At 43.2% G+C, this 12,587-nt stretch overlaps 1 protein-coding gene across 3 annotated transcripts; it reads left to right on the forward strand.

The window, feature by feature from the left end:
* Positions 1-8,237: 8,237 nt before the first annotated feature.
* Positions 8,238-12,584, forward strand: LOC4327108 (shaggy-related protein kinase alpha). 3 transcript variants are annotated; one of them, NM_001409047.1, is made up of 13 exons: positions 8,238-8,484; positions 9,484-9,669; positions 9,761-9,853; positions 9,977-10,036; positions 10,235-10,507; positions 10,639-10,713; positions 10,801-10,857; positions 10,941-11,081; positions 11,188-11,238; positions 11,327-11,422; positions 11,506-11,589; positions 11,703-11,805; positions 11,983-12,584. In NM_001409047.1, exons 2-13 carry the CDS (start codon positions 9,559-9,561, stop codon positions 12,063-12,065), a joined length of 1,227 nt encoding a protein of 408 aa, NP_001395976.1. In that variant the 5' UTR covers positions 8,238-8,484; positions 9,484-9,558; the 3' UTR covers positions 12,066-12,584. The 3 variants fall into 3 exon arrangements, with proteins under 3 accessions (NP_001395976.1, NP_001395975.1, XP_066162990.1); NM_001409046.1 differs by having other exon boundaries at positions 8,238-8,446; XM_066306893.1 differs by lacking the exon at positions 9,977-10,036 and having other exon boundaries at positions 8,325-8,446; positions 9,761-9,874; positions 10,211-10,507; positions 11,983-12,493.
* Positions 12,585-12,587: the final 3 nt, after the last annotated feature.

Consider the following 12,587-nt stretch of genomic DNA (forward strand, 5'->3'; position numbering starts at 1 on the left):
CTACAGTGATCCATGCATTCCGTTGGATCAAACATGAATGCGCGAGACCAACCTCTATATTAATCCACAATAAACCCCCCAAAAAAATAATCTAGCGGTATATTTCATTGTTTCTACAATAATAACCCCTAACTAGCCTGCCGGCACTAAACCACTGGATCCCATCAGAACTTCAAAGTTAAGCGTAGAGGCTGTATACACCCCCGTTAATATAGAAGCCGGATTTTATAAATTTCCATTATCTAAAAAAATTAGCCTGCCGGTGGCGCATCACTGCACCTTTTTCCTCCTTAGTTTCTGAGCACTTATGAATCACATATATAAGAGGTTGTTTCCAGGAATGAACAGGCAAACCTGAACAAACCGATACATTGTTGTGTGCAAGAAGCCTGTCTCTAGGCAGAAATAATCAAACACGACGACAAGATACAAGATAGTTGTATCAGCTTGGAAGCCGATTTTCTCCCTTCTTCAATTTGTAAACATGTAACTGTATAACGATGCGACGCTATCATCGTCCAAACAGATAACGTGTAACTTTTTTTCTTTGCTAATGGAAGATTTAAGTGGGGAAGCTCTCCCCTAGATGATTACTCAAAAAATAAAAAATCCGTCCTTAGCCCTTAATTTATACCTCCTCCATAAAAAAAACAAACTAGAAGAGGATTTTTTTTTGGACGGAGGGAGTAATTGTTACCCGTTTGGTTTAGGTACTACCTTGCCTTCAACATCAATGATGAGGTCCTCTAGCTTTAATTTCCACAATAATGCATGAATCTTCATGCACAATAGCCATAAATTTGATTGCTCAGGGAAAAAATATGTACAAAACCCCTAAAAGCATTCAAGCACGTCATCTTCTGATTCCAAATATAAGGTCGGTCTACATAATGTCTGTACTATATAGAAGTACATACATTGGTGATAGTGAATCTACCGTTACTTAGAGTGGCCATATTCAAAGATAAATATATCTTTGTGTGTGTGGCTTGGTTTTTTTTTTTATGTTTGTTTGCTATATTTTTTCGGACACAATTATCATTTCTAAGTTAAGAAACTTAAGATTTTTTTTTTGAAATCCATTGCAAGTCACAATTATTTTGCTAGTTTAGAGTAAAACCTCTTATCAAAGCTAGCACAAAATGTCTAAACGAAGAAATAATACAATGGTTAGATCACGAGTATAAAGCATAAACACTAAACACCCCGAAACCTCCTAGACTAATAGCGCTGTGCCAACACTTTCTATTCAGTTCTCATCCACTCCATGACCATGCAACGGTGGGCGGCCACACATGTTTTGCATGAGACATGAAACAAGCTAGCACTGATAGTGATATGTAACACAACTCTCTCAGTCATAAAATATGTTCATTTTTCACCATCTTACACATAAAATACAAAACAAAAATATTAAAAACATTCTTATTTTATCAAATTTCAATGTAGTCATTTCTCTGATTATCTATCCCCAATGTATGTTTTGCATGAGACATAAAACAAGCTTAGCACTGATAGTGATATGTAACACAACTCTCTCAGACATAAAATATGTTCATTTTTCACCCATCTTACACATAAAAATACAAAACCAAAAATATTAAAAACATTCTTATTTTATCAAATTTCAATGTAATCATTTCTCTGATTATCTATCCCCAATACATTTTTACCTTACTTTTATAAACTCCGATTCAATAACCGCTAAATATAAATTTATTTTAAGATAAATAGGAAGAGCAGAAAGCTAGCTCGGTCAGCGCTCTCGTCGTCCCTTCCTCCCTTCCTTCCTTCCCCTTCCTGCGTGCTACGGCAGCATGAAAAAAACGGCCGCCGGCGCTGGCACGTGTTAAACGAGGCTACGACCGTGCCGTAACACTGGCGTATGCGCCAACCTGGTAGTACTAATACTCCTACATCATACGAGTGGATTTGGTTTGAACTTTGAAGGAGCCTCGATTTTTATATCTACGTCAACATTATAGTTAGTAATAATAGACATATCTCATATTTTCGATGGGTGGCTGCTGGGGGTGGAGAAAAAAAAGAGTAAATTAATATTGGTGGGAGCTTTGCAATTTGTTGGGCTCTGTGATTGTGTAGGAATGATATGGTTTTTTTTGACAAATCACCATATGTATGCAGATAATTTTCAGGGCAACCTATTGGCTCCGGTTTTAGGCATAACTACAAAGGTGTGATGAAGACGGTGAGCTTTTAAAAGCTGCATGTCGTAAGCTTAAGACGACGGTTATGCAACTTTTTGTCAATTATGGATGGAGATTCACAAATAGACTTCAATAATGTGTTCTGATCTTGTTTTGGTTAAATTTACCTTTGTGTGGTCATTTCTTCTATCATTTCTGAACTACACTCGTTTTAGAGTGCTAGATTATAATAATAGGCTGTAGCTCTCTTTGAGCAAAGGCCGGGATGACTATTCCATTATCTTAAAAAAAGTAATAATAAACACAGATTGATGTTAATAGCCATTTTCTTGGAACAAGTCAAAACCCAAATGATGAAATGAGTAGCACTCCAATTTATAAGCTTTCGAACCATTTGACCCAAAATGTTTAGCCGTGCTATCGTTTTCGGTGGAGAGAACTAACTAAATTAAACCTGCGTGCTTCGCTTCCATCTCATTTTAAGGGTGCAGCTTGCTCAGTGTACCGTTAATTAATTATACAGTGAAAATGGTCAAACCTTTGTCTAGCTTGTCTTTACCCAGACGGAAAGGAAAACACGCGGTCAAAATTATTGAGGATGTGGGTGAAACAACCACCTCGAACTCTATAGTGAGAACTGGAGTACTCCGTATATGTGAAAACTTGTTGACATTGTGTTTGTGTGGATATGTTCAACTCGAGTGGTACTTCAGAAATTTGACTGCCGCCGTATTACTCTTTCTTTCTTTCATGGTTTTCTCAAGACGGTTTTTTTCACGGCACGTTTAAATCATTATTGGATTTGTAGTTTGTATACAGCTTACGATCGAATTACGATGAGGGATAGGTGGTAAACGAACAAGGAATAGAGAAGAGATAAAATGAGAAAGAAAGAAGATGGGAGCAGTCAATGCATGATGGCCTTGTTTAGTTCGTGTGCCATTTTTTTTAAGTATACGAACACGCATTTAAAATATCAAACATAAAATAATAACAAAACAAATTACATATTCCGTTTGTAAACTGTGAGACAAATTTATTAAGCCTAATTAATCTGTCATTAGCAAATGTTTATTGTAACATCACATTGTCAAATCATGGTGTAATTAAGCTCAAAAGATTCGTCTCGCAATTTACATGCAAACTGTGCAATTGGTTTTTTCATCCACATTTAATGCTCCATGCATGTGTCCAAACATTTGATGTGATGAAATTTTTGGAAGTTTGAATGAAACACTGGTGGAGAAACCATCTTTGCTCGGTTAGCAAAAATACACAATAGTTCCGGTTACAATAAAAACCGGGATTAAAGATTATCTTTAGTCCGGTTCAAAAGTTTAGAGCTGCTTTTTAATCTTTAGTCCCGGTTGATGTTACCAACCGAGACTAAAGATCTATTTTTAATCCCGGTTGATAACACCAACCGGAAAAAAAGATGCCTACTATCTTTAGTCATGGTTGGTGTTACCAACCAGGACTAAAGATCTATTTTTAGTCCCGGTTGGTAATACCAACCGGAACAAAAAATTGTGGCGGAAAGTACGAGGCATCTGCCATCTGCGAGATCGAGGAGGAGGAGACGGACAGCCTTATCTCTTCACCTCTTCCTCCACTGACCTTATCTCTTCATCCCATCTCTTCCTCTTCCTCCTCCTCCTCTCCTCTAACTCCTCTCCTTCCCTCCCCCATCATCCCTTCCTCTTCCTCCTCTCTAACTTTTCCTCTAACTCCTCTCCTTCCCTCACCATCATCCCATCGGGCGGCCAGCGACCGACGGCCTCGCGGCGGCGGGCGGCGCTGCGGCGCGACGGCGTGGCCTCGCGGCGGCACGGCGGCGGGCGGAGGCCCAGGCGGCCTCGCGGCGGCGCGGCGGGGCGGAGGCCTCACGGTGGTGGGCGGCACGGCGGCGGACCGCGGGGCCTCGCGGCGGGCGGCGCGGCAGCGGCCGATAGCATGTGTTTTTTTTCTTTTTTTTTAAAAAATTTGTGATTCGGATCTGTGTATTTGATTTGTGTGTGATGTCCGTGAATATGTGATGTATTTGTGATGAATTTTGTAGAAGTTGTGATGTAATTTTGTTTTAAGATTTTGTGATCTATTTGAATATGGCCGATTTGGGGATTTGAGGATTGGGGATAATTTATTTGGGATTTTGGGATGGGGATAGAGTAAAATCAATATATTAAAAACACAATGAAGAAAAGAAAATAATAATAGAGCAACCAGATCTAGCTAGCTAGGCTAGCTCTATCTTTAGTCCCGGTTGGTGAAAGGCTCTTTTTAGTCCCGGTTGGTAACACCAACCGGGACTAAAGATGTATTTTTACTCCCGGTTTTTTCACCTGGGACTAAAGATCGTCCCGGATTGGTAGTCCCGGTTTGAAAACCGGGACTACAGGGGGTTATGAACCGGGAGTAAAGCCCCTTTCTCCACCAGTGGAACTAAACACTGCCAATATGTGGAGCTCATGAATCTTTTTACCCTGTTCTGTAAAAGGAAGTGAATGGTTTCCGAACCCATCCGTTTTGCGGCATATTTGCAAAAGAAAAGTAATTTGTAAATAAAACTTTTATATGTGTGTTTTTAGTGATCTAAAAGCAAAGGCTGGAAAATAAACTTCGATGAAAAAACCCCCAAATCAACTCTACATTTAAGGCTAAAAATTTAAATTTTGGCTGATAAGTATAAGTATAAGCGAAAAGACGAGGCTTTTCATTAGTTTGGGGGCAGGGGTATATCAATTTAATAAATGTATTTTAGATGAATAAGTTAGGAAGCTAACATGAACTTGTTTTCTTAACATACGTGTAGTAAGTTTTTACATGAATGTGATCCATCTGTCGACGATTGAAGTAGACAGACAACCATGGTAAATGCCCATGGCTAGCAAAAAAGAGATTTGGGCATGCTTATGGCATGCTAAAATGTGGACACCCTACGCAAGATCTTTTAGGATTTTCTGTCGACCACTTTACAACGCGATGCTCTAAGGAGTGGCCTTCTTCACCATGTAGACTTGCATCTAGCGCAGAGGAAAGCCGTTGCCTTTTAGGGCAAGGCTTAGATAACTAACGTGGAGGAAAGTTATTGCTTTGTAGGGTAAGGCCTAGATAGCCAACATAGAATGGAGCGTTTATCTCGTATGGTGTTAAGGTGCCTTCTGCAAGACACGAATGCAGAACTAGATACTTCATGTGCACCAACACCGATCAAAAAATAGAATATAATGCATATACCTTTGTTGACCGAAAACTCTAAACAACTTGACGACACCAGATTTGAGGTTCACAACGTTGAATTGAAGGTGTGCAAGAATCTTGATGTTGCCTAGGGGTGAACGTGTTTAAATTTTTCGCAATAGATAAGTCTCAAAACTAGGAGCGCGTAGATGCACTTTTAAGGTCGTCGACAACCTAGAGATAGAGGAGCCGACGGGAGGAGAGAGAGAAAGAGCATATGGATGGTGCTAGTTGGGTCTAAGGCAATGACACTAAGTCCAGTCAGCTTTGGAGCCACCGACAGTGAGATGGATATTAGCGACTCAGGTGAGAACAACGACGCTATGACTCTTGATGAGGAGGAGAGATACATGAGAAACAATGTGACGATAGAGTAACGTAGGGAGAAAATGGGTTGTTATGTAATTTGTTCCTTTTCTATTGGCCTTTATCCGTAATTTTTTGGCCTAAACAATATGAAGAAAAATATATTACATTGATTTATATCATTTGAAGCCACCACGTATTATGCCGAAGAAATTTCTTAAGAGCACGACTTCGATACAGTAGGTAGCACAGTACTGTATCACACTTTTTCTCCCAGATACAATATAAGAGCATCTCCAACAACCTCCTTATCCCCCTCTCTAAGTTAAATTTTAGCAATTTTGGCTCAATTTCATCCTCCAACAGACTGGCTATCGAGCTGGCCAAAGTCCTCCTTCCACTAGCCAAATTTGGCCAGCTAAAATAGCCTAGCCAATTGTGGGCCCCACGCCGACAGCATCCCTCTCCCCTTTCTCTCTCCGCCAACTGTCGTCGTCAAGATGCCATCGCTGGTGCTGTCGAGGTTGTCGTTGCCGGACGCCGCCGTCGCCCGCCGTCGTCGCGCCGGCGCCAGATCCACTATTGCCGGACGCCGCCGTCGTCGTGCCATTGCCAGATCCGAGAGGTCGTCGTTGCGCCGTCGCCAGCCGTCGTCGGCGCTGTTGTCAACCGTCGTCTCCGAGGTCGTCGTTGCCCGACGCCGCGCCGTCGCTAGCCGTCGTCGACGCCGTCGCCAGATTCGTCGCCAGCCGAGGTCATCGTCGCCTGTCGTCGTCATCGCCATGCCCCGGCGGATTCGGCCGGTGCGGCATATGGTAGAGGACGCCGTCATCTCGCTCCTGCCGTCGTGTTCGCCGCCCGTGCCAATTGGCCACCCCGCGTCCATGCGAGCTCGGCCCGAGCGGCGGCGGCGGCGGATGGCGATGGGGCGGCGGCAGCGGCGGCGGATGGCTCTCGGTGGCGGCGGCGGATGGCGATGGGGCGGCGGCGGCGGCACCTGTTGCGAGCTAAGCAGAGTGCGTTTGAGGAAAAGGGGGGAGAGATGAGGAAGAAGAAAGGGTTGTAGAGACTGACACGTGGGTCCCACTGTCATAGGCAAATAATAGAGAGGATGAATGGATAGGCTGTTGGAGTAAATAAGAGTTTGACTGGCTAAATTAGATGGAGAGTTGGCCAAATAGACATTTGGAGAGTTAGATTTGGAGAGACTGTTGGAGATGCTCTAACAAAATCACAATCCCCATTGTAATTATCCACGGAGTACCGCTAGGACCTGTTTGACATAGCTCTAATTGCTAAGTTTAACTCTAAGAGCTGGGTCTGTAGTGGAGTTGTTGATCAGACTAAACCCGCTCCACCTATGTGGTTTATTTTGTGATAGCACTTCAACCTGCTCCGTCTCCTATTTTAAAATGGAGTTGAAATTGTTTGGTTGGACTTCGGGCCTGTTTGGATCCAGGGACTAAGTCCTTGCCACATCGAATGTTGGGATACTAATTAGAAGTATTAAACGTAAACTAATGACAATACCCATTTCATAACTTTGAACTAATTCGCGAGATGAATCTATTGAGCCTAATTAATCCATGATTAGTCTATATGATGCTACAGTAAACATGTGCTAATTATGGATTAATTAGGTTTAAAAAAATTGTCTTGCGAATTAGCTTTCATTTATAAGATTAGTTTTGTAAGTAGTCTATGTTTAATACTTTAAATTAGTGTCAAATATTAAAAGAGAGTTTAGTCTTCCGATTCAAACACCATCAGCTTCAATAGCTGTGAAAATAATTTTCTTGGATTCTTACATGGATGACGATCCTGTACCGAGCACCGTAGCACTAGCACGTTCCAAGGGCGACCAAAAAGGTACTACACGGTTTTGCCCTTTCCATCCTGTACAGCCTCCGAGTTTCATCAGCATTCGAAACGATTTTGAATCAAGCGTGTACTACTACTACCCATGGTCCTGGAATTTTCACCCGCATCTGCCCTGACCCATCCCACCTCCACCACCACCACCTGCGCCGCAAGCATCAGCCCACCCCCGCAGACGCTGGTCCTCCCCTTCCTCCTCCCCTGCCGCCGGTGACCGTTCCTCCTGTGCACACGCCTCGAGTTCAAAACTCAAACCCCAGATCAGATCTAACCCCGACCCAACCCCAACCAGGGGCAGATTCGTCATTCTCCCCCCACACCTTTATTCGAATCTTGCGTCCTTTGATGCGGTAAAAAAAAAACAAACAAGTCACGCACACCAACACCAACAATAATGACCCTTCTCCCACACCCCCACTGACGCGTGGGCCATCGCGGAGTATGGGCCCCACTCGACAGCGACACGGACGGGGGCTGCACCGCGACGCAGTCCCCGGTCCGGGCGATTTGACCGGTCAAAAGGCGTGGCCACGAACCAAACCCCAAGGCGGCAGCAGGTGGGCCCCACCTGTCTGTGGGCGTGGGCCCCGCGTCCTGTGGTGGTGGTGGGTGCTTTGACTGCACCCCTCCCCTCCCTCAGGCGGAAATCATTTCGGTTTCGGAGAGAGAGAGAGAGGATTTTTTTTTCCTTCGGCTTATGTAGTATTGCGCTGCGTCCCGACAAGCAAAAGCAAGAGGAGGAGGCCGCGGCTAGCGAGCGAGCGAGAGAGAGGGGAGAAGAAGAGGTGGGACAGCCGGGAGATCCATCCCTGTGGAGAGGAGGGAGGGAGGAAGGAGGCGTTGGAGGAGGAGAGGTGCGTTGCGGTTTGTTCGTTCTTGCTGCTTCGATTTGGTTTGCTTCTTCTTCTTCTTCTTCTTCTTCTTCTTCTTCTTCTTCTTCTTCTTCTTCTTCTTCTTGTTTGTGGTTTGAGGCGATTACAACGCGAGTTCGCCGTTCTGCGAGGGCGGTGGCTGATCCGTCTGCTGGGATCTACGTTTTCTTCGCGGTTTCGGTGGATTTTGCGGGGGTTTCGGGGATTCTTGAGACGTCGGTGTGTTGCGGTTGTGTTCAAACCTCCCAAGCGCGTGGATTCTTTTTGGGGGGTCTCTAATTTGTGTCGGCGATTAGTCAACGTGGAGCAATTATACGGATTTCCGAGGGATTTTCTGGTATTTATTGCTGCAAATCGGGCAAGTTCTTGGCTTCGGATGGGGCTTGGAGTAAAGATAGATCATTTACGCCATAGATTCGTACCCAAATGCTCAGTTTTTTTTATTGGTTTGCACTTTCCCCTTCGTTAGAGGCTCGTATGCTCGCGCCTGCCTCATAGCAGATGCGGATGAGTTCAAACTCAAGAATAGATGCAGAAGAGAGCCTGAATCAGGAGGAGTTCGTCAAGAAACGTGAACAGGGTGCAGGGATCCCTATTTTGGCTTGATTGAAGGCGGTTTTGGAGGGGGAAAGTTGCTTAGCTGAACAACATTTTTGCGCATAGCAGCAAACTGTTGCTTGTGTTGGAGCCGACGGCAATGAAAGAATGCCTTTTTTGTAGCTGGTTTTGGACATAAAGAGTATTTTTTATGGTTGCTTTCTTGCTAAAAATATGGTGTTTTAGTGCAAGTCATTCAGTGTAAATCTCCAAGCATTCTTATATACTTGTTCCTTTTCCTCCTCCTGGATGAGTCTTGGATGAGTGCATTTCTCTCTGTTCATCTCTTTGCTCTTCACCTGATGATTGTTTCATGGTGGATGCGTGTTAGATGCACTGAGTTGCTTAGCATGGTGAATCAGTGCTTTGTGAACTGCGTGGTTCCACTTTTTAACTGATGTTTGTTATTGACGATCTCGCAGGTTGACCGATAGATCCATTGCGGAGTTGAGTGTTGATGCAAAGCTGATTCGCCATCGTTTAGCTTTTTATAAGAGATGGGTTCAGTAGGGGTTGCGCCGTCTGGGTTAAAGAACAGCAGTAGCACCAGCATGGGTGCTGAGAAGTTGCCTGATCAGATGCATGATCTGAAGATAAGGGACGATAAGGTAAGTCTATCATGATGAGAAGTTTAATTTCTTCCATGTGCCATGTAAATTTGACTTTGTTGTAACATGTCGAACTGAATGGTAAATCCAGGAAGTTGAAGCGACTATTATTAACGGCAAGGGAACAGAAACCGGCCACATAATTGTCACAACTACTGGTGGCAGAAATGGTCAGCCGAAACAGGTGATTTCCTGATACCATGTTGTGATTTCAGAACAAATGCCATCTGACTGTCGCGATCTGAAATTGTTCATCGATTATAAAGCAATCTTCATTTCTAATTGATATTCTTGGATAATCTTGCAGACAGTTAGCTACATGGCTGAGCGTATTGTAGGGCAAGGTTCATTTGGGATTGTCTTCCAGGTTAGTTGCAACATCTTTGGGTTTTCATATATTTCACCAATCACCAGGAAGCTAAGTAGCTAACTTAACATCATTAACTCTACTAGCACCACTTTTTTTGTATGTAGCAAATTGTTGATACACGATAACCTTCTCTTGTTAAGATGTCCTAAATGTTCTTCATGTCTGTAATAGTGATATCATTTTGACCATTTTCAGGCAAAATGTCTGGAGACAGGTGAGACAGTTGCTATCAAGAAGGTTCTTCAGGATAAGCGCTACAAGAACCGTGAGCTTCAGACCATGCGCCTTCTTGACCACCCAAATGTTGTAGCTCTGAAGCACTGTTTCTTCTCTACAACTGAGAAGGATGAACTGTATCTAAACTTGGTTCTTGAGTATGTGCCTGAAACTGTTCATCGTGTTGTGAAGCATTACAACAAGATGAACCAGCGTATGCCACTTATCTATGTGAAGCTGTATATGTACCAGGTAATATTCTGTTATGTACCTTTTTGGATACTTTGTTCTTTTGACTTATGTTGTGTAGCAGGCTATATTCAGACAAACTAGCCAGTAGCATACCGAGATGACTTTGAATTTAGTTTGAAATTTGTTGACAGATTTGTAGGGCATTAGCTTACATCCATAATAGCATCGGAGTTTGCCACAGAGATATCAAGCCACAGAATCTTCTGGTATGCTTGAATGTTGTTACCCATTCATCTCAAATACCACCCTCTTATTTCTGTAACTTTATAATTGATGTTTGAACTTCTAATCAGGTAAACCCACATACCCATCAACTCAAGCTATGTGACTTTGGGAGTGCAAAAGTTCTGGTAAGACAATTAAGAAATCCACAACTTGTTATATTATAAGCAGTTACAGTCTGGTCTTATCCTCCCTATGTACTAATTTGTAGGTCAAGGGAGAACCGAACATATCGTACATTTGCTCCCGATACTATAGGGCTCCGGAGCTCATATTTGGTGCCACCGAATACACTACAGCTATTGACATCTGGTCTGCTGGATGTGTTCTTGCTGAACTTATGTTAGGGCAGGTAAGCGGCTGGATTTTCTTTGCACATTTTGGGGAAGTTTGTTGTTTACCACCCTGGACTCTATTGTCGAAGTCGGTATGCCTTACAATTGTTTTCTGTTCGACAGCCTCTGTTTCCTGGTGAAAGTGGTGTAGACCAACTTGTGGAAATCATCAAGGTTAGTGCCAATTCTGGTGTTTAGTTGGCCTTGCGAGTTGTTCGGAGGTGCAGAAGTTTGTAACATTAAAACTGATCACACATCGCAGGTCCTTGGAACACCTACAAGGGAGGAAATTAAATGCATGAATCCAAACTATACCGAGTTCAAGTTTCCACAGATTAAAGCACACCCATGGCACAAGGTGCAAAGTCTATCTATTTCTGTTGTTATACTTTCAGCAATCGTCCAGTATCAGGTGATTAACCATATATGTAAAATATTTAGGTATTCCATAAAAGGTTGCCTCCAGAAGCTGTTGATCTTGTCTCTAGGCTGCTCCAGTACTCACCCAACCTAAGATGCACTGCTGTAAGTATATATTTAATGGTTGAAGTACAGATAAATTAGTATTATGGCACTTAGTTCCTGAGATAATTGTGCAGACATTCATTTCATAAATATTTTCTGTTACCTTTGACCAGGTGGAAGCACTTGTTCACCCATTCTTTGATGAGCTTCGAGACCCTAATGCTCGCCTTCCGAATGGCCGCTTTTTGCCTCCTCTCTTCAACTTCAAGCCTCATGGTAAGTTGTGAAACATGATCACATTTATCCTTGTTGATATTACCAGTTAAAGTTTGTTCAAGCAGGCACTTCAATTGTTCTGGTTATTTCCGTTGTAAACTTACAATTTGGGAGCTGCAAGTCATAACTTTCTGATATGATCAGCTACTTACGTTGCCCCTTTCTTGTTTCTTGCAGAACTGAAAGGAATCCCATCAGATATTATGGCGAAATTGATCCCAGAACATGTGAAGAAGCAATGCTCCTATGCAGGAGTATGAGACAGCTTCCGCACGACCCCCCTGGAAATTTCCATGACAAGTGCCCATTTCCTCCCCCCTGGACGACGATGGATCGTCAGCATATGCGTGCATGATGGTTGGTGAAGATGTGAAGTTACGTTGTTGTTGTATGACCACCTTGTTGACCAGTGTAGTTGAGTAGCAGTATGTTGCGATGGCGAAACTTTGACATGTAACCGGTGCACCCACACCATCCCTCCCCTACTAACCCTCACCCACCTGAGAATTGAGAATTCCCATAGCTGATGATCTGTAATATGTTCTAGAGCAGTTTAAGAATGTATTTATTATGGTGTAGTTGATCCATATGTTGGGATCCTCCTCGTCGATTTTCTTGGTTCTTTGTGCCCTAGACTGCTACCTGGTTTTTAGACTGTTCTGAAAATGCTGCTAGTACCTTCTATCTACTGTACTTGTTTGCTCCTTGGTGCTATTGCTCCAGCCTCAGCTATGAGGATGCTCTGGCATATGAACGTATGGACAAGTTCGTCGATGACCTGA

The sequence above is a fragment of the Oryza sativa genome, chromosome 1 (assembly GCF_034140825.1).
Source record: "Oryza sativa Japonica Group chromosome 1, ASM3414082v1".
In the NCBI taxonomy this organism is placed as follows: Eukaryota; Viridiplantae; Streptophyta; class Magnoliopsida; order Poales; family Poaceae; genus Oryza; species Oryza sativa.